Source organism: Anastrepha obliqua, chromosome 5, assembly GCF_027943255.1.
Source record: "Anastrepha obliqua isolate idAnaObli1 chromosome 5, idAnaObli1_1.0, whole genome shotgun sequence".
In the NCBI taxonomy this organism is placed as follows: Eukaryota; Metazoa; Arthropoda; class Insecta; order Diptera; family Tephritidae; genus Anastrepha; species Anastrepha obliqua.
In genome coordinates, this window is record NC_072896.1 from 104034721 (window position 1) to 104057152 (window position 22432).

At 36.3% G+C, this 22432-nt stretch overlaps 2 protein-coding genes across 3 annotated transcripts in view; both read right to left on the reverse strand.

Moving 5' to 3' along the window:
- Window positions 1-684: 684 nt before the first annotated feature.
- Window positions 685-5545, reverse strand: LOC129248482 (uncharacterized). 2 transcript variants are annotated; one of them, XM_054888041.1, is made up of 7 exons: window positions 5359-5532; window positions 4180-4221; window positions 1975-2085; window positions 1752-1894; window positions 1479-1691; window positions 1062-1215; window positions 685-995 (listed from the first exon to the last, which is right to left on the reverse strand). In XM_054888041.1, the coding sequence occupies exons 4-7, from the start codon at window positions 1848-1850 to the stop codon at window positions 868-870; spliced, it is 594 nt and encodes a 197-aa protein (XP_054744016.1). In that variant the 5' UTR covers window positions 1851-1894; window positions 1975-2085; window positions 4180-4221; window positions 5359-5532; the 3' UTR covers window positions 685-867. The 2 variants fall into 2 exon arrangements, 1 of the variants encoding a protein (XP_054744016.1); XR_008582621.1 differs by lacking the exons at window positions 685-995; window positions 1062-1215 and having other exon boundaries at window positions 1592-2085; window positions 2157-4221; window positions 5359-5545.
- Window positions 5546-16254: 10709 nt separating this feature from the next.
- The window catches only part of LOC129248904 (protein spaetzle 4), a 41746-nt gene continuing 35568 nt past the window's right edge, over window positions 16255-22432 (reverse strand). The window contains exons 4-5 of the mRNA XM_054888514.1: window positions 16907-18708; window positions 16255-16786 (exon numbers count right to left, since the gene is read on the reverse strand). Coding sequence (XP_054744489.1) covers window positions 16255-16786; window positions 16907-18708 — 2334 coding nt within the window. The remainder of the gene's footprint in view (window positions 16787-16906; window positions 18709-22432) is intronic.

A 22432-nucleotide genomic window follows, 5' to 3' on the forward strand; every position in this document is an offset into this window, starting at 1 on the left:
ACAGAATCTTTTGGGCTGGTGAATGTTATTGCTAACATGTAGTTAACAGAATTGGATAAACTAGTGAATTTCGTTGTTAACATGTAGCTAACAGAATCTCATGAATAAGTGAATTTCGTTGTTAACACATAGTTAACAGAATCTCTTCAAAAGGGTAATTTTGTAGGTAATACTTACGGATCCTATATACAATAATCCTTCAAAATTACTGATACAAATGGTTATTTATTGAATATTGAATCATTTTAATATTTATTTAGTTAATTTTTAGTTTCTAAAGAAAATTAATACAATTAATATAATAATTTTTTTAGTATGTTCTATTTATGTACAGCTATTTATATTAATTTACTATTTACATTACAAAATTACGTTAAGTTTTAGTTATTTATTTTAATATTTACATTATAAAATTAGGTTTGGTGTTAGACAAATTTTAGTTTTAGTTATTTATATACATGAATTAGTTTAGTTTTTAGAAAAGTTTACGTTTTAGTTTTAATGTACATAAATTAGTATAATATTTACATTCTTAAATTAGGTTTTGGTGTTAGACAAATTTTAGTTTTGGTTATTTATATACATTAATTAGTTTAGTTATTAGAAAAGTTTACGGTTTAGTTTTTATGTACATAAATTAGTATAATATTTACATTCTTAAATTAGGTTTTGGTGTTAGACAAATTTTAGTTTTGGTTATTTATATACATTAATTAGTTTAGTTATTAGAAAAGTTTACGGTTTAGTTTTTATGTACATAAATTAGTATAATATTTACATTCTTAAATTTGGTTTTGTGAAAGTGAACATGAATTTAAGTAATTTGACATTATAAAATTAGGTTTAGAAATATTTTAGTTTTAGTTATTAGTTATTTTGAATATTAATTTTTTGTTTTTGTTTTCTAACTACTTGTTTATGTCGGTTGTGGCTCATTAAAACCGCTTTGCGAATTTCAGCAAAGACTTCGCTTTTCGGGGTGCTATTAAATGTATCTGTTGGATATACATAAAAAACATGTTATATATATAAAAAAAAGTATAAACGAAAAATGTAAATACCGAAAATGAGCTCCAGACTTTTGAGGCCCAAAAGCGCCGATTTGTTGGCTTTCCCCTCAAAGTTGTAATGGAACAGCAACTCGTCGGAGTAAACGCGCTTCATCACCCCTTTGATGCATCCTTTAGCACCCCTCAGCTTCAGCAAAATATTTAGCTAGAAAAGATAAAATTAAGTTATTTATTTGATTAAAAATTTTTTGAGCTTATTTGATATTGAACACCCTATTGTACGTAATTTTATGTAAATCATAGTTGTTTGAGTAGAAATAAGTATCTCAAAATTTGTGAAATCTCTTATTTCGGCAAATTTTGAAAACGCTATACGGAGAATTCTTAGATGTTACAATTTTAATTTTACAATTTAACTCAAGCAACCATGATCACATGTGTATATTGTATAGTAGAAATAATAGTTACCATTGCTTCGGCGTATGACTTGGTATTTAAGAGCTCCTCCAGAGTATTAATCGCATCCTGCGATGTTATTGGGAGCATACTCTGAATCTTGATATACTCAGGACTCAGAGCATCTCCCGTGATGCGCGCAATACTCTGGTGAACTCTTGTCATCACCACTTTCACTTCCCTCATCAGCTGCCCCTGGACCTGACTTTCCGCTCTTTCTGGCATCTAAATAATAAAAAGCTTATAAAGTTATAATTCATTACTTCAATAAGATACTTGTATAACCTTCTTTTCGAAGTCCTTGAAACTTCTTTCCACCTTACCCTCTAGGTCCCGTAAGGTGGTCTTTATTTCCCCCAGTGATTCACGGATTTCGCTCCGCATTTCTCTCAGCTCCTTTTGCAAAGAAGCCAGAGAAACTGGTTCACCTGAAATAAATGTTTTTTTAACAACCTCGCAAAAAAATAATGGTAAGAATTGAAATTTATTAAAATATAAAAAAATTTACTTGCAACCGCAGTAGCATGGTTGGATACCGTTGCGCTGGGGGAATCTGGGATCGCTGTACGCCTTTCGTAGGGCTGCGATACAGCAAACCGCTTACGCTGCACGGCAGACCCTAAAATGGAATTAGTTTTAAGTATGAATATAAATATTTACAATTCTGTTAATATATTTTTATATTTATACCTGTAAAAGTAGGGGGGCCCGAGCGTGGTGGAGAAATCATTTCGGTTTCCGGAAAAAAAATGTCCTCCATTGTATTACTTAAAAAAAAGAACGAAATAAATTATGTAGAATGGGGACAAGAATAAGCTTATTTCTATCGTTTATACAAAAATATTTATAACTTATATCACTACGACTAATTAGGATTTCATTACTTAATACTTCACCTATACAAATACCTAGCCCTGACATAGATTCTACTGGCTCGATAAAATAATTTTCTAAATTAGAAATAAGGAGTGCTTTAAAACTGTTGGTTTCTTTATCTAATCCAACAATTTTAATGGGCCCCTTATTACATTGAAAATAACTATCTTTATCTTTATTAAAATCTATTATAAAAAGGTCGTTTTTAGAAAGTTTGCTAGAATCTGAAATTTTTAATCTTTCCGATATTCTGAAAAACATTTGCTGCAAAATTTTATTAGGTTTATTAATTATTTTTTTTAAATGCTGCATATAGTTCTCAAATTTGTACGCGGAAAAATTGTCTAAAGGACCAAATTCTCTAACACAATCCGAAAGGTGTAACAACCCGTGAACGTTATAACTTATTAGATGGTCGCCATAAATATTTCCGAACAAATCAACAAATTCCTTTAACAATTCATTGGCGACATTCGATTCTACGTTAAAAGATTTCTCACAAGAGAGAAATCGAATTCCGGCGTGTAGTAAAAGAAAATGATAATATAAATCTTCATTAATGCAGTCTTTCAAAACAAATATCCCGGTATATAATAAAAACTGCCGGAATTCAGTTGACTTCCAATTACTTATCTGGTCAAGGTCTCGGCTAAGCCGGCTAAACTCAGACGGTACGAACCTGTTAAGAAGCAAAAGCTTCTCATTCATTTTCGTAACGTTACCTTTCTTGACAAGTAACTGGAGCAATTTTTTTGTTACACCCAAATCTACTAAATGCATGGGTTCAAGAGGAAATTGTGAAACCATGCCAAAGTTAAAAGATTCTAGCAAACTTTCTGCTTGCTTAAATTCTAAACTATGATAACTTAAATCTATTCTATTTTTAAATGTACTATTTGTTCTTAAATTTCCAACTTGCTTCGGGAAGCTTACCCTTCTTTGTGTATAGACGCCCTCGATCGTGCATTTGGAACAGGAGTTCTTTGCCGTATGCGACTTAACTCCTGTAACAAATGCACGAGCGGGGGCGTCACAACTAAATAGTCTTATATTAAACGGCTTACATACTAGATTGCTACCTACCTTAACCCCGTTCTTCCTCAAAAAACTTACTTCCTCACAAAAGTCCCTCAAAAAATCGTTAACGCTACCTGGCTTACTCATCCCTGAAAAACACGCTATCGTAAATGGGCCTAACTTAGAACCTACGACATATCCTAAAATCGGCCAAAGACACCTATTACTACTCTTAAATAACTTTAACCCATCTATCCCAATATCAATATTTACTACCTCACAATCTTCCAATACATTAAATTCTGCACCCCATAAATAAAACTGAATACCTATATATAAAAACTCACCTCCAGGAATTAACTTAATATTAACTTTTTGCCTACTTGTACCTAAAAGAGACCTAGCTGACAGTGGCAAACCTTCTACACCCATAAGTTTTAGAGTCCTAAGCAAATCGTCTACGCTATTCTGAGGAATATTATTACTAACCGCCCAGGTTGACAAAAGGAACGCATTTTCTACATTACTATCCCTATCCTCTGAATAACTATCTACCTCAACATCTTCTACATCTAAATCTTCAAAAAACACACTGTCATCTCCGCTATCTATATCATATTCTAAATTTTGCAAAGCTACTCTACTTGTTGATGGTAAATCATCATCGTCTAATCTGTTGGGAAAGTTTTCATTTGCTTCTACGTTAACATTTTCATTTAATTTGCGAAATTTCGCTATATTTTCCTCATAATTTTTTTTCTCTTTTCCCAATAAATTAGACAACGTTCTTTTACTCATTGTTCTAACTACGATACTTAACCAATTCCTCCGCTGCGTGTACGTGTGTGTGTATTAATGTGTTCTACAAGAAAAATTAAACACAAATTTCAATAATTAGAAAAAATACATATGTGAAAGATATACAGTAGAAGCCCGATAAGTGCAATACCGATAACTGCAATTTCGCGGAAAGTACAATTCGATCTTGAGTCCATAGAAAACTCGAAAAGAGCAATAAAAAATTGCAATTTTCGGGCGCAAAAGAATTCTTGGTCGAAGAAATTGTTTACTTAATACGTCAATGTATTTGCGTTCATCACGCTATTTGACTGTGACTGGTGAATCAATATCTTGTGATCCAGAAGCCATTGAGCCATTTAAGGAAAAATTGACGGCGAAAATCACTGAAAAAGGATATGTAACATCACAAATATAATGCATATAAAGCTGATGAAACGGGGCTCGTTTGGAAACTTTTGCCAAATAAAACCTACGTTTCGAAAGATGAAAAGAGTGCTCCAGGCAACAAAGTTTCAAAAGATCGAATCAGTGTTCTTTTGTGTGCAAATGGTGATGGCAGCCACAAAATAAAACCATTAACGATCGGCAAATCTATGAATCCTCGTTGTTTTAACTTGACAAAAATTCAATACAAAACATTGCTAATGGAAACCATAATTAGTGAAAAAGATTGTTCATTACATGTTGAGCCAAGCATGGGGGAAATTGCTCCCTGAAACGATTGTTAAATGCTGGAAAAGCGTATTGGGTACAAGCCCAACAGTTGACGCGATTATTGAATCTAATCCAGACGATATGCCATTGGATATCGAAATTGACGACCCCCTTCTTGTTGTAGGATTACAACGGTTAAATGAGATGGTCGAAAACTATTTGGGTGAAGCAGACACAGATGAAATCCGCAATTTAATTTTGGAATTAGGAATAGATGAAGGTGATTGTGAAGCTATGTTTGTTTGCATGATATCCGATCAAAAGCACTGGAAAAGTATTACGAGAAAACGCAATCGAAAATTGCATTGAATAGAGTTAAAATATTTTTCCCTAGGTATTCCTCGATCCACAGGAGAAATTCGCAAAAGTGCAATTTTTCGCTAAGTGCAATCATTGCTGAAATTTTCCAATTGTACTTATCGGGCTTCTACTGTAATATCAGACTAAAAATAAAATAATAATTGAAAAATTACAAAATACTTACTGAATCTGCCCTGGATGCTGGTAAATTTTCACGTCTCCCTTTTAATGAAATCGCTTACGACCTAGAAGTTAAGGATAAAAAAGATTTATTAGTTTAATAATATAGATTATTTATATAAACATATGTAGATATACACAACTTTTCACAAATTGCTTATATGTATATGCATATTTCTTATGCATAAATGGAAAAGTGTATGCACGTTCGTGTATATAAATATTTACATACATATATGTATATCACAATTTTATTCTTATCCTACAAACGTGCATACATTTTTTCCATTTACTTACACTGCGCACGCGACTGCTATTAACCAAACCACAAACAGAATTTTATAATGCCAACAATTGGCTTCTTTAACTATGGCATATGCACATCTTTTTGGTTTGGATTAATCGCACTGATCCTGTGACACATTTCTTGGCCACACAATTATATCAATGCACATATTTATATCAATGGCCACACAATTATATCAATGGGCATATTGAAAAGATTTGTTGCCCATAGCTATGAGAAACACATATGCATTTGAGGTTAGGATCCCCGCACTGATCCTGTATGGGCAACAAATTACTTTTCAACCCTTATTTTTCACAAAACACACTGCGCAGTGTACGTATGGATGCAAAAGCTATGACCACCGACACTGGTCATGCTTTTGCACATTTTATAAACGAAAAAGAATTTGTTTTACATTGAGCAAACTTACCAAAAGAAAGATCCCCGCTTTGTTTTCTTCTTTAATTTGGAATTGAATTGCTTTTGTATTGCTGATGCACCTCTTGAAGTTGTGAATACGTTTTGCTGAAAATAAAAATACATTTTATTAGTTTAAATAGATATATAATTGCAAAATTTACTAAAAATTGTTGAACTTACCTTTTCGCTTGGAGATTTTCATAGAATTAAACGCGATTCATTTTTGTATTTGACATTTGCAACTTGTTTTTTGCTGTCACTTTCGCACTCACTATAGTTAAGTTTAATAAGTATTCACGAAAATTATGAGATAAATATATGTATAAACCAATCAAAAATGACAAAAGAATTAAATGTGATTGTGTGGGTATTATTGGAAAAATTGAGTGAATGTGTTGGTAAAATTGGAAAAACTGGTGAACGTTGGTTTGCAGGGTACATATCCGTGCATACGAACATATACATACAAATAAAGTTTTATAATTGTTGCAAGTTATTTTTGAAAATGATGTCGATTGTGTTGTAATGTGAAATGAAGTAAGCTGAAGTAGTAGTTTTACAAACGCATGAAAGTGAATGAAAAAGTTATTATTATACAAACATACATACATTTTTATTTTACAAATAAATTACAATAAATAAATATTTTTTTGCAATAGAAAAAACAGTTTTGCAAATTTTTCTTAACTGCGCGCTATAGAATTTGAAAGTGAAAACACCTATCATACACGATGTAATATGCTTGTAAAGGGTGACCAGATTGGAGGTACTTTTTTCAATAGGGGTTTTTAACAGATCTCGCGTGACCACTGTCAAACTAAATACATAATTATTTTCAGTATTCATCGAAATTTCATCATGAAGACTTACGCCTTAACAATGTTTACAAATCGTACAATTGAATTACGAAAATCAAAGCTCTGTGAAAAGTGTTCCTCGCGCGCTCAGGCCAATTTATAGTGTATGGTGATGAGGCCCAATATGCCAATAAGCAAAATTTCCGTATTTAGAGCAACCAGAAGCCATCCAAGAACAGCCATTACATCCATTGAAAACAACCGTTTGGTGTGGCCTGTGGGCTGGAGGAATCATTGCCCATACTTCTTCAAAGACGAGGCTGGCGCCAATGTAACAGTGAATGGTGAGCCCTGTCGCACCATGATAAACAACTTTTTGATGCCAGGTGCCGGAGATTGAACCCCGTGATCTTCAAAACATTTGGTTCCAACAAGACGCTACTTGACATACAGCCCTATACAATTGATTTACTGCGTCGTGGTTTCGGTGAGCAATTTATCTCTCGTCTGGGGCCAGCGAATTGGCCACCGAGATCGTGTGATATCGCACCTTTGGGCTTTTATTTGTAGGGGTATGTGAAGTCTAGATGCTTTGTGGTTAAATCAGATTCGATTGAGACATTGGAAGCCGTAATGCTATTCCCGAGATATCGACCGAAGTCCTCCAGCGAGTCATTCACGATTGGTGTTTACTAGGGTTTCTCTCCCGGGATTTCCCGTTCCCGATATCCCGGGTAATCCGCAAAAATATCTATTCCCGATTTCCCGAAAAAAACGTAATTTCCCGGGATTATTTAACATTTATTATCATTTAAAATGAAAAATTCAAATTACTTTTTTTATTTAAAAATATTCAAAAACAAAGTAAGCTAAGCAAGCATTGACTTTCTTGTTTTCGTGATTATACAGCTGTGCAACACAAATATTTGAAAAGTCATAGCGTTTGGGTGTCTTTACTTTTTATATTTTAAAAAGTTATATATTAAAAGTGGTTAAAAGATTTCTTTGTGAATTAAAGTAAGTTTAATTGAATTTTAATAACAATTAGTTATTATTCCACTGATATTTTAAATATTAAAATTAAAGGGTTATTAAAAAATACGAATGTCGTCAGAAAGAAATTGGAGATTTTATTTTACCATTGATTCTACTAATAAGGACAAAGCAAAATGCAATAAATGTAATCAAGTGATTATGAGAAAGGGAGGTTCCACAAGTGGAATAAATCGTCATATGCAAATCCAACATGGAATAGATTTGGTTACCAAGAGCAATAAATTCGACGCTCCAAGTACTTCATCGCCGGACAAATCTGACAAATCAATTTCAGGAAATCAAAATTCCATTTTAAAATATGTAAAGAAACAATCATTGGAAGAAATTCTTGCAAAACTAGCAGCTGTAGATGGAATTTCCATCAATGTTATTTCGAAAAGTACGTTCATTCGTGAATCTATTTGTGCGAAAGGATATTTTCTTCCTAAAAATCCTTCACACATAATGAATCTTATATTCAACTATTATGCCGAAGTTAAATCAAAACTTAAATATAGATTTTCAACTATTCTAAATGCAAATCAAAAATTTTGCTTAACTGTAGATGAGTGGACAAGCAGCCGTAATCGTAGATACATGAATATCAATGTTATGTCCAATGGTGGGATATTTGAAAATTTGGGATTAATAAGAATTGAAGGAAGTTGTGGAGCTGAAAAAACATTAGATTTAGTTAATGAGCGGTTAAAGGAATTTCACTTGAATTTATCTACAGATATTATTGCAATCATAACTGATGGAGCAGCCGTTATGGTGAAATTTGGAAAGTTAGCTCCTGCCTTCCATTTACAATGCTACACACATGGGATTCATTTGGCTGTTCTGGATACCCTTTTTGGTTCTACTAAGACAGAATTATTATTGCAAAAAAATCAGCAGCACCAAGTAGACCAATTATTAGATTCAGATGATGATAGCGACATTGATAATTATGATTGTCTTGACAAAGACGAAAATACAACATTTGAAGGGATGTCATATGAACATGAGACAAATATAAGTGACCTTAAATTCAAAGATCTAAAACCTCATATCCAGGATGCAATAAACCAAATCCGCAAGATAGCATCATTTTTCAGAAAATCGCCAGTACGTAACACAATTCTTCAGCAAAATGTCAAATTAGAATATGGTAAAGAATTAAACCTATCATTAGACTGTACGACAAGGTGGAATAGCTTATTAGATATGTTGGAAAGATTTGAGCAAATAAGAATTCCGATTAAAAAAAGTCTATACGAAGTTAATGCTACACATCTACTTGAAAAGGAAGATCAGCTGTTCCAAATTGTAAGCACATTAATTACTTGTTTACGTCCAGTAAAATTAGCGTCCGATGCATTATGTCGACGTGATATGGATTTAATAAAGAGTGAGGGAATACTATCGTTCCTAATAGAAACGTTAAATGCGTTAGATAATTCAATATCTCGAGAATTATTACAAAATTTTAAATTCCGTATGACAACTCGAAGATCCAAAATTTTAATTTCATTGGTAAAGTACCTAAATAATTCAAGTTTATTGTACTCCAATCAAGATGATATGTTTTTTGAAATGTCGTCGAAGTCTGAAATGGTTAAATTATCTAAAGAATTGTTACACCGCCTATTTCCAGTTAATATCCTTGAAGACACCACTGTACTTGAAAATGAAGAAAGCGTATTGATTTCCGAAACGGAAAACAATATAGAAGCAGAAATGCCCGCGAATGTTTTGAAACGAAAGCTTGAAAGTGCTATAAATAGTATGAGGGCCAAAAAACAAAGTACTGGAGATACAGAATATAAGACTATATTAAAAGAATTTAATTTATTTGAAGCTAGTGGAAAGTTAACCAAAAATTTGAAAATGCTCTTAGATGCTCTTCTTTGCATTAAACCAACTTCAGTGGAAAGTGAAAGAGTATTTTCGACTCCTGGCCTTTTTGTCACCAAAATTAGGACAAGACTCAACGACAATTCAGTTAATGCGCTAGTTTGTCTCAGAACTCATTTTAAAAACTCTTCTAATAAATAATATAACTTTTTTTTTTGTTTTATGAATTTGAATAAATATGAATTTTTTTGTTTTGTGAATATGAATAAAATATGTGAAAATGAATTTTTTAATTGTTTTTAAATTAATAAATTTATTTTAATTAGTAAATATAAAAACTCGATTTTCCCGGGAATCCCGGGAATATTTTCGAAATATTCTCGTTTCCCGGGAATCATGTGACGGGAAATGAGAAACCCTAGTGTTTACGGATGACCGAATTAAGGCCAACATTTAGAGGAATTATCTTAAAAAAAAAATTAATTTCATGAATGGTTTTACACAAAAATGTTAAAGATTGCCCAATCAATTTGAATTTTCCTTTTCTTATTTCAATTTAAAATTCGATACCTCCAAATTTATCATCCTTTACATATATTTCTTGGATACTTTTGCTGCTGTAATAAATAACATTCAATATTTCTCAAATTTTGAAAAAATCCCCGTTCAGTGACAATTCTTACTTGTCGTTGTTATGGTGCAGTCTGGCGCAGAATTAATCACCCTATCGGTTGATTTATAATTTTTGCAAATGGCTTTGCACGTTAATCATATTGGGCACTTCTGCATATAAACAGACAAGCGGTGGAATGCATAAAGTTCAAACCAAAGTTTTCCATCACCCAAAATATTTTTTTAATTATTAAAAAGTTATTCAAAAATAAAGCTAAGTACTGGACGATAGCTAAATGGGTAATAGCGGAATATTGGCTAATGAACTAGTATTAGCTAAAATGTGTAAAAAAATCTTCAAACTAATTTTCAAAATGTAAACAAATCAAAAATGACTCCATCGTTTCGTCTACTGTTTTTTGCCATAAAACGTTCAAGTGGTAACTATCACTCTTCACCATAGAAATTTATCTTATTACATAGAAAAATCTATCAAATTTAGCATAGAATTAAAGTAGATTTTTAGAACTCATTCCTTCTCGAGTCCAAAGTCAAGTATTCCAATATTAGTAAAATGTTACCCCCTTGGCTCTAATCGACGTGAAGTTAGGTGGTGATATGGATTTGCACAAACGAATTAATAGAAAGTTATCAGAAGAGTCCAGTTAGAGCAAGGATGATATGTTATATTTCAAAGTTTACTTGATAGCTAAGGTGGAAAAATATTTGAGGGGAACTTGGCTGTCACGTCACTTGGGATGTGTTTAACACAGTTTAGCTTGTGTTAGTGATATACGAAAAAAATCAACAGCCAATGCTCATGCCATGCCATTCGTATATGTATCACTCACACAAGGTAGATTTTGTTAAACGCATCCCAAGTGACGTCAGCCCATTAACCGATTCTGTCGAATTCGATTAAAGCCGAAGAACGGTCATACACCACCTCTGAAACTCTTATCACCATGGGTATGGCCAATATCAGCGAATTTGAGAGAATCAGCTGGTTGGCTGACGAACAGCGGTTTGTGTACGAAAAAACTGAGGTTGTGGTGGTGATACGAAAAAAAAAAAAAATTACATAGTCTTCTCTCATATTATTTCATTCGTTGTCGTCTGAGCAACGACTGATTGGACGTGTGTGTGATTATGAGTGGATTGAGCGGACAGAAAACTACCGGCGAGTAGCCAATGATGTGGCAGTCGAAGTTACTCTCACAATTTCGTTTTTCACCAAAGCGGATGGCGAAACATGGTAATCTATCAACTTTGTTTGCAACATCTCAATTTGAATTGGCCATCCCTTGAACTTATTTATTACCAAAGGTGGCAGGTTTTTATTTGCAATTTATGTTCAGTGGTGTGATGGAACGAACAAACTTTCTCTGTAATCCCTGTCGTCGTAAAATAAAATGTTATCGTTACGTGGACTTAATTTTCACGTCTAAACTTGACTTTGGGGAAGAATCTGGCATATTTCGCCTCTTAGGAATTTCGCTTGAAAAAATCTGATAATTTGTCTAAAGCTTTTTTAATTTCGCTGTGGATCACCCCTTTTTGGTCTTCAAAGAGTGAGAGACTCTTTGACTCAGGTTTGACTGGGAGGCATCGAGGAACTAAAGTTGGTCTAAGCTCTTACAAACTGAATCTCAGATATCTGGTATCACCGAACAAACAGAACTGCAGTCACCTGGTGATGATTCTTTCGTTAAGGAGATTGAGACGGATAAAATATTTAAGTAAGAGGCTTTTAGAAATACGACTTATTTTTGAATTTAACATTCCAAGTCGGTATTCAGTTTTTGTAAGTTAAAAAATTTCCATTTGCATTTTATATTTAACATTTATCTGATTAGTTTTCCGTTTAAGATTAACAAAAATCTTTTTTGTTTGCTCCTTTTATTTTTATGGCCACAAATTGGTTTATTACTTCATTAATTACAGCAAATATAATTTTTGAATATTTTTCATACATACCTACATGCACTTAAAATTGTATAAATAACTATTTGAATCTTACGCAAACTAAAAAAATTATGTATGTATATATTAGTGTATACAAGAATTATAGTAAGTCTTATTCTGTTTCGTATTATTTATATATCCTATTTCAAATATTTATATTATATACAATATATATACACATATATGTGTATTTATATATATAATAAACTTAAGCAAAGTGCGCATAAGGACGCATACATACATATGCCTGCCTCGCACTTTGTCTTCAAGTATTCAAGGTACATTCGCTCGTGGTAAAAAAGTGTGTGGTCATCAGCGTTATATCAGGAATCTATATTTACAGTTGATATAACACCTTCGTATTTTACTTTTATTTTTGCCTTAACAGTTATCTTAAAATGAGCACAATAATTAACAACAAAAATTTCGACTAGTTGTAACAAAAAGGTATCCTTAGATACAAAAAAAAAACTTAATGATAATTATTGTTTATGATTAAAATTGTTAGTAAAAATTATAACAAATCATAGTCTGGAGTTGCTGAAAGAGTGCGACAAAAAATAGCGACACTGCTAAAGTGAAGTAGCTAAAATTCAGAGGTCTTTTAATGAAATCTCGAATGCTTTGGGAAAGTTTTTCTCTGATCCACAAGAGAAGTAACAAGATTTCTAATAGAATTTTAATTGTATGGGTATGGGCCAATAAAAAAGCTTTAAAAAAATGCAACCTCATTTTCCAACTAATCTCTGCAACAGTCATTTGAAATGATAGACCTGGAAATATTTTCGTAAAAAAAGAGAATTTCGTGCACTCATTGCTGTAACAAACTAGAAAGCTTCACAAGTTTTATAGCCTAGACAGATGGCGGCGTTAATCGGAATTACCGGCGTAGTTAATTCTGATAAAAATTGTTGTGTGACAAACGGTTGTTACGCGGATTAGAGAACAGCTGATTTGATTATTGGACAGTTTTGTCAGTAAAAGATGAGTTGCAGGCAACAAATACGGTTATTATAATAGCAAGGATGATAAATTTCACTTCCCAAGTGACGTCAGCTCATCTGTCAAATTCACTCAGAGCAGAATAAGGGTCTGCTACGTGGTACACCTCTAAAAATCTTTTAACCAAGTGTTATTAGCTGCCCTGATATTAAGAAATAATTATTTATTTAAAAAAAATCAACAATTAATGTAATTTCGAATGTGTTAGTGCAAACTAGCATTGCAACCAGTCTTTTTTGTTCTTCTCTTTAAAAGTTTCATTATTTTTAATTCACAATAGATATTAACTGTCATTTGTCAATGTTGCCATCCACTATGGTAATTAAGTCTAGTTGTCAATCCGCGTTAGTTGCACTCAATTCTTGAAATAATTCCGAATTAAGTCGATAATCCCGATTAACACCACCGCCTTTCTGGGCTCTTCTCCATCGATTTGCGTCATTTACTATTGTTAACTGAGGTTATTATTACACCATAAATGGTAGCAAAAACCTATGTTACGATATTTGACAATTGGCGCATTAAGCTAGCCGTGCTCAAAACTGCCGATGTCCAATCGGAAACCGAAGGAATTCCTGCGTCGTTTCCTAAAATTGAATTAAACATAGATTCACCGTAATATATCAGAGACCAAGACTATCATTTCGCGGTGATCAGCGGTTTTGATTACTTTGAAAAAGACAAAATGATTGGGCGCGCGCTCAATGCCGATTTGAAGCTAAAGTGTCTGCATTTGGCGAGAAAAAAAAATCTCATCCATCAAGAAAGCGCAACGGACCACAAATCCGCAGTTGCAATGCGAAATATGTATGAATTGCTCTAATATTCAGAATATTGTCCAAATTTAGCTTTCTGGGATAAGTTGCTGTTTGAAGAAATGACTCGCTGGTAAGAGATTCGTGTTACGAATGCAGAGGTCATCGGTTAAAAAAATGTGTATTTTAAAGGACTCGGGAAGTCACGTTTTTTGAGGAGCAGCAGAGAATTGGAGAAACGGTGGGTGAAGTGTATCCAGCTAAAATGAGAATACTTTGAAAATTAAAACTTTTTTTTGTTAAATGGAGTCTTTCTTTTTTCATTTTAAGAGATTTATGGGTGCACAATTGTACGCCTTCCGATTTTTCCGGCATAATTACATTGTTAAGGCGCTGCAACGCATTGAGTAATTCAATTCAGTGGCACTCGAAATATTTAAAAGAACGGTCGCCATAGTCAAAAGAGTTTTACACCTCGAGGTTGTATCCTTGTGTAAGATACACAAGAGGCTCAAGCTGGGCGGGCGTAACGCAAAATTGCAATTTGGTGAATTGTAATTTTTTCCTAGTTTTCAAACGGCTCAAAAATTATTTAGGGAACCGTGAAAGTTCCTCGAAAAGTAAACGTCTGAAGATGTTTCTCTCGACGGTAATTTGGGTGTTTGAAGCAAAGAACGTTTACAGAAAAGGAGCTGCAGTTTGTAGTTCGTTACCTCGCTTCCTTTCTTGTAGAATAGCCTTGAAGGTTTAAGGTATAACCTGTGCAATTTCTCGAAAGCAGAAGACTTGTATACATTTTCTTAAGTTTTGGCCTTACAACGTCAAAATAATACCTAACGACAATTTTGATTATTGACAATGATTATTATTCCATCGATCCACATTTCCAAACATTCATTGGAGAGCTACTGTCGTAAGGCACAAACGTCAGTATAAGTTTTTTATTTGAAGCGTAAACAACAATATTTTTACCACACTTGAAAATGTCGAATTTCGTGCCAAATAATGTGTTTTTGCGGGGAATTCTTCTTCATTATTTTAATATGAAGAAAAAAGCAGCCGAAAGTCATCGTATCTTGGTGGAAGTTTATGGTGACCATGCTCTAGCTGAGCGAACGTGCCAGAAGTGGTTTGCACGCTTTAAAAGTGGTGATTTTGGCCGCGCCGCCAAAGTTCATGGATACCGAATTGGAGGAATTGCTCGATCAAGATTCGGCTCAAACGCAAGAAGAGGTTGCAAACACTTTGGGAGTTGATCAATCAACCATTTCCAAACGTTTAAAAGCCATGGGAATGATCCGAAATTCAAATTTCGAAAAAAAACCGCACGAACTTATTCATAGACCTATTATATTCAAAAAACTGAAACAGGCCACGGAAGTAGCAGGCCTAAGAGAAATATTTTCGAAAAAAAAACGTTTCAAAAACGACACCAAAGCGCATTCATTAAAAGTGGTGGCAATAGACCAACAACAACGTTTTTGCATTTAAAAAAGAGGAACTATGATGCCCGGGCGACATGATTTTGGAGCTAGAAGCATACGAAGATGATGCTGCAAATGGAAGCGCTTTTCGTTATTTCATTTTATGCGGACATTTGGATGGAAAGATGAAAGAAAGCCAAAAAGAAAAAGAAAACGTATCAGCTGGTCTACCAATACCACCTTTAATGAATTCATCTTGGTTGACACTGAATGGAAAGGAAAAAATAATACCATAATGAGAGCTTCAACAATGAAGAATAATTCTACTGAGGAACAGTTCAAGTTTTCGACCAAGAGACATAGTTGAATTGTGAAGTTTGCACACTTCGAAAATATGATAATACAATACAGTAGCTGAATGTGATTTTGAGCATTCCGTCTTCTCATCCGGACATGAATTGAAGGTTCTGTAGCCAAAGAGCGGATTTGAGGCTTATCTTCGTCAGAATCATCTCTAAAGTTGAGAACTTATCTCCCTTGTATAATTATATGCTTTTTGAAGTTTACTTGGTTTTATGGTGTTTCGATACATTTACTTCCATTTCCGCTGCGCCAATCAATAGTAAATACTCTTTGCTTTAAGCTAGTGCGCTTAGTTTTTTTTAATTCTTATCAGCATAACACCAACTTATGACTTCCAACTAACTAACAAGCAACAGGCCGCATACGACCCAAGCTGCCTGCTTCACGCTTACTATGGTTTTAACCCTCATAAAAATCGAATTCATCCTTAGGTCGGTACCAATCCTCTGTCGCATGTTCGTAAATTGCCTGTCGTACCATTTGCTCCGCCACATCTATTGGATGTTGCGTTTGAGGCTCCTCTACTGCCTCCACTGACTCATCTGCATTTGTAATATCATCATCATAATCCGTGTATTCAGCTACCGTCTCAAAATCATCCATACGTTCGGATCGCGGGCTCCGTGATGTGGCGCGAAACTCCATTGGTATACCATAGCACTTGCAAATGCAACACGATGGAAAACGAAACCAATCAGAGAAAATGCCTCGACATTCGTTGTGTGGATCGTAGGCAAGTAATCGATGTAGACGATATTGCTGCTCGCAACGGCAACCTTCACGACAGTACATCTGGCGATGTTCGTGTGTGCATTTCTCCCAATGGACATACTGTTCGAAGGGATAGAGATTGAGCAGGGCGAGCACTTCGCCCCGTGTATTGTTTGCCCAAAATGGAGCCACGACCTCCTCCTTGACGGGACAGGCATTGCTGAAAAGAGCGATGTATAAAGAGAGAGAAAATATAGATGGAAACAAAGTTCAATAGTATAAGTTTATAAATAATTAAATTGTAATCACAAATAGTTTTTCTGATTTAATCTTCACTTACATGCCGCGCATATTGGCACTGGGTTTCACCTCCTGCTTTAGCGCGTCTTGATACAGCTGGCCGTCGCGTAGCACCGGTTTTGTGGACGCAGCAGCTGCAGCACTAATTGGTGTTGTCTGGGGTGACTGTTGTGACGCCGATTGTGGATGTTGGATTTTTTCACTGGCCAGCAGTTCAACATGTGCTGCGCTCACCTCCGCGCCAGTTGTTGCTGCACTTGGTGAGCTCGTAGCCTTAGCAGCCGAAGATAACTCGGCTTGTGTTGATGTGAGTTTCGTGGCGACTGTAGTTGGTATCGTTTGCTCGATTGCCGTCGTTGGCGGCAAATCGGCTTTATTTTCACCGAAACGATGTTCATTTTTGTTTGTGACATACTGTTGGTGTTGGTGCTGTGCGCTGGCTTGGGTAGCTGCTGCTAAAGCTGCAGCCACAGTCGCTGCTGTTGGAGCAGTAGCGTCCGTGTCAAAGTTAGTTTTGCCGCTGCCTGATAGCGTCGTCCCATTATCAGCGTCCGTTGTGATGTCTACGTCACTATTTGTGGCTGCTTTTAATGGCTGTGCTGTTGCACCTGTGTTCGCGGGTGCAAACGCTGTATCACTTTGAGTACGTTCACTTTCATTGGCTGGTTTTGATTTTAGTGTTGAACTTTCTTTTGCACCACCCGCAACAGCAGCTGATTGTTGCTTCACTTGTTGCAGTTTGAGTTTTTGTAACTGCTGCAGGCCAGGTCGTTGACTTTCCGCTTGATATGCAGGTTTTTGTTGTAGAGGTGTGGGTGCCACAGGCGCTGGTGGATCAGGTGCCGGTCTCACCTTGGTTAAGGACGTGGTAACCACTTTCAGCGTAGTCGAGATAGTTGCAGACTCAGAGCTATTTTTTTGTTCAGTCAATGGTTTCTGCAGTTGTCCGAGTTGTGGTGATTCGATTATTTGTATATTGTCACCCATGTGTAGCGGTGCCTCCGGTGAGGTTGGTGTCTCATAGACACTATTCGAGGCAAGATTGCCGTCGTCTTCGGGTATTTCGTGTATGGTTTCTTCGTGCAACACTATTTCGCTAGTCTGTTCATTGTTTTCCGCTAACAATTTTGGTTCCTCGGTAGTCGTTGTCGTGGTTGTGCGACGTCGCAATGAAGAGTGTGTGGGCCTATTACGATTGACGTAAACATTAACGCGTCGTCTATGACCACCACCACCGTTTGCGCTTACATTTGTTCTTCGCCTTAGTGTACCGCTTGTAATTTTTACCGGTCGTTCTTCTTCTATTTTTGCTTCCACCTTCTCACTAGCCACATTCGTATGTTCTTCTCTTGTTGTATCCGGTACAGTTGTTGTTATTGTTGCTGTCGAAACCGGCCGAAAATGCGGCTCCATAAGAACATCATTATTTTTGATACCTCCATATTCCTCGCGCTGTGCATGCATATATTTGGCCGCACGCGATCTATGCGGCTCTTTCGAGTAACGTTCAGCAGCAATTTCAACATCGTCGACATCGATCTCGTTGTTGAGTATTTCATCGCGCAGCACTGAAATATGTCGTACGTCTCCATACATTCGTTTCATGAGGCCATGATTTTCGTGTACGAAACGTCGTACTGCATGCCAGGGATATGCCGAGCCGGGTAGGTGGCAGTAGGCTTGGCGCGCTAGGTCGCAGGGTATGGCTGCGAGCATTTGTGCTCGTCCACGACGCGAGAGTTTGGATGCCTGTGTGCTGCATGAGTTTGCGGAATCGAAACCAAAAGCGTCAATTGGCTGGTTGATGGCGACGATAAAGAGCAAAAGAAAGATGAAATTTATCTGAAAATGAATTAGAGAAAGTTTTGTCATAAATATTGATGCAAATAGAGCAAATTGTAATTCACAGCCAAAGTTCCCATTCGCGATCTTAATTAAATGTAAATAAGTTATGGGCATCAATATGAAGGGGGTGTGAGTATTAAGCTAGGAAACGTCACTCTATTGTAGCACAAAATCATGACGCACACCACAAATGGGAGAGAGATAATTTACAGTTTTATGTCGCCCCCAAACGGCAGATATCTTTTTATATAAGACTTGTTTAGTCCAAAAAATCCCTTCATGTTTGGGACGGGCGTTGAAAAAAGTGTAGAAATTGCATTTCTATACTCTAATATTGCCCTGCCGACTGGGCCATATCCGATCTTACGAACCTCTTGTTTTGGTCTTAAAACGATTAGAACCCAGCCTCTGTCTTTAATTTTCGCTGGTTGAATCATCCTTCAATTCTTTTTGAGCCCGATCACAGTATGGGTTGTAGGCACCACGTTAAATCTCCTGACTTCCCCAGCAATGATAAGATGAACCAAAAGACCGTTGTCGTAAATATGCATTGCTCTCAGAGAGCGAAAGTAAGAATATGATAGATGGAGGGTTTCGACACCAAACGTTTCTTTCTTGGTCGCTACAAGTTAATTATTCAAGTTAATATTAAATTCTTGCGCAAAAGACACGTCGAGGATACAAGAAGCTTGTCTTGCGTTTGTCACAAGAGGACCGATTTGGGGTTCGGCGCATGGCAGGTGAAATGGTGGAAGTGTCAGTCTAGCACTCCTTAAGTAGCACTGCAGCGCCGTTTTGAGACCATTATGAGACCTCCGACAGGCAGATATCTGCAGCCAGCCAGAGCTGTTGATATAGTGGAGAAGATTGATGGGATTTAGGTTGGTGTACTGTCCCAGGCTGCCGAAGAAAGGAGGATCCAGTGACCTTAATCGTCTAGCTGTCAAGCCCGGACATTTACAGAGAAAGCCCTCAACAGTTTCCTTCTCTGAAAGGTCCCCACAGCTTCTACAATGGAGGTTAAATGGTAACCCTATCTTTGCCGCGTGTGTGCCGATCGTCCAGTGACGGATAAACACAGCTACGAGTTTGGAAATTGAATAGCGAGGAGTCCAAAGGAGTCCGTCGTATATATTTCGGTGCATAGTTCATTATAATTTCAATGAAATTAATTTCACCTCCATACTTAAGAAATTTCCAAACATTTTAACAGAAAAACTATGTACATGCGAAAGGATATTGTAAATAGTTTTCCACCTTTGTATTTTTAGAAGTTTAAAGTGTGAAAAGCTCCGACTTTTCGTAGTCATCTATCGATCTTTTAACCATAAATAGGTTACCGCAAGTTAAACTGAAAGTAAACGCGCCACCACCAATGGCATATAAACTATCCTCTGTACGTATGTTTGCGTGCATGCACTGGCGTTGTACCGCACGCGCATGAAAAACGAAATGAATAAAATACGAAAAGAAAAAGAAAAAAGAATGCTCAATGAAAAGAGAAATGCGTCAATCAATCAAGCAAACAACAATAAACAACAGACAATATCAACCGATCAACCGTTTCCAACCCATTCCAATCATCTTACCGTCAGCGTACCAGTCGTCTGCACCAGCACCGTTGCACTGGGCTGCTGAGTGAGTCGCACGACTGGGTGGGCAGACATTAGCCGGCATCATCAGACAGGTATACGCCGTACTGCACATTCGCCGGTAACAGGTTGGTTTCACTTGTGGTTAAATGGAATGAGAAAAAACTAAAACAAAAAAAGAGAATCTTGGGAAAACGGTGTCTGCCATTATATCAACATACATATAGATGTATACAGCTATTGCTATTATTTTTTCTATCTATTGTCTTTGTCCCCATGTGCCCATAGCATTTTTTGCCTTTTAAGTGCAGCGTTACTTTGACGGTGAGACGATGGTGAATGTTGTAGTTGTAGCATGTGTCGTAACTGCGGACTTGTTGTTTGAGAAATTACGTGAAGGGTGGTAATGAAGAGAAAGGCATCGAAATTGGGTATTAACCAAATGAATTAGATCCGCGACTAGTAATTCGAGGAAGTCCGCAGGTGTATCTCGAAATAGTGTGCTGGGCACAATATTCAATCCACTGAACTTGATAAGACCACGTGAACTATCTACTTGCAAAGTAGCTCGAAGTAGGCACACCACAGTACTTGCTGAGTTTCGTCTATCAGACATTACAGACTTCTGTGTGCCAACGACAATCTTCTTCGGAGATGGAGACGTAATTTAAAAATGCCTAAAAGAGAAATATGAAAATTCTCGTTGAAATTGATAACTCATATAACTCTCTTTTTGGTTTTAAACAGACGACTTCGAACAACTCACTTATTAGAGTTATCGGGGTAGGTTAAGTTAGGTTACGGCGGTAGTCGGCCTGTACGACCAACTCATTTAGACCTTACAGGTCCGTTGTGATACCACTGTGCTACAAGGAACTTCATTTACTTTTCTTCACGGTTCTTTTTCTTTTTGTGGTTCTTATGAAACGCAGGATTGGTTCCATCCCCACGCCAGACAGTTCCGTAAGAAAACTGAAAAATCATTTACTTAGGAAACCTGCTCTTTTTTTAGCTAAGGTTGGACAAAACCACGCCATCCATGGCTTTGGATATCATACTACATCTGCCACCCCTAGATCTCTTCTGCAAATACTTAGCGGCCTGCTCCGCTGTAAGGCTCAAAGCGAGCTCACAATGGAAGACTGTCACACAGGAACATTCGACCATCTTAGACTCCTACACGGATATACCCAGTGACTGCGATTGTCACCCTCCCATTCTCTGCTTCGAAAGGAATTGCTTAATGAAAATCCCTTCTAGACTAAAATGACTTGAAGAAGATCCATCACCCGTTAAAATCTACACGAACGGATCTAAAATGGACACCGGTGTAGGATCAGAGTTATTATTATATTGCGAAGAGCTTTATACCAGTGAATCTTTTAAACTACCGGATCACTGTAGTGTTTTTCAAGCGGAAATAAACGCTATTCATGAAGCCTTAAAATGGCTAAAGATAAACAGAATATCATCAACGGATATCTGCATTCTATCAGACAGCCAAGCTGCCCTACGAGCCCTGGATGCATTCCAAACAACATCAAGGAGTGTCTTACGTTGTCGCCAATCTCTAAATGAGATGGCCAAACAATATCGGATAATCTTGTGCTGGGTTCCAGGCCACAGAGATATACCAGGGAACTGTAGGGCAGACCAACTTGCAAGAGAAGGTACCTGTTTGCCAGACATAAGTAATCTTATGGAGATACCTCTCGCAACTTGTAAGCTTCTCATTAAGGACGCATTAATCAGGTCTACAAATCAGAGATAGATTAGCGTTAACACCTGTGAAATTGCTAGGCAAACATGGCCAATTCTAAATTTACGTCTGTCCAAGAGCATTATAAAACTGAATAGACTTCAAATCAGGACCTTAGTAGGGGCCCTCACAGGACATTGTCTCATAGGAAATCATGCAAAGAGATTAGGCGTTTACACGCATGATTTCTGTCGTAGCTGCAGAAATGAGGAGGAGTTGGAAACAATTCAACACCTTTTTTGCACATGCCCAGCTCTAGCCAGAAGCAGGAACCGATTTTTAAAATCCTACTTCTTAACGAATATAGATAATCTATACATTTTAGGTATCAACAACCTTTTACGCTTTGTCAAAAGCTCAGGATGGTTTA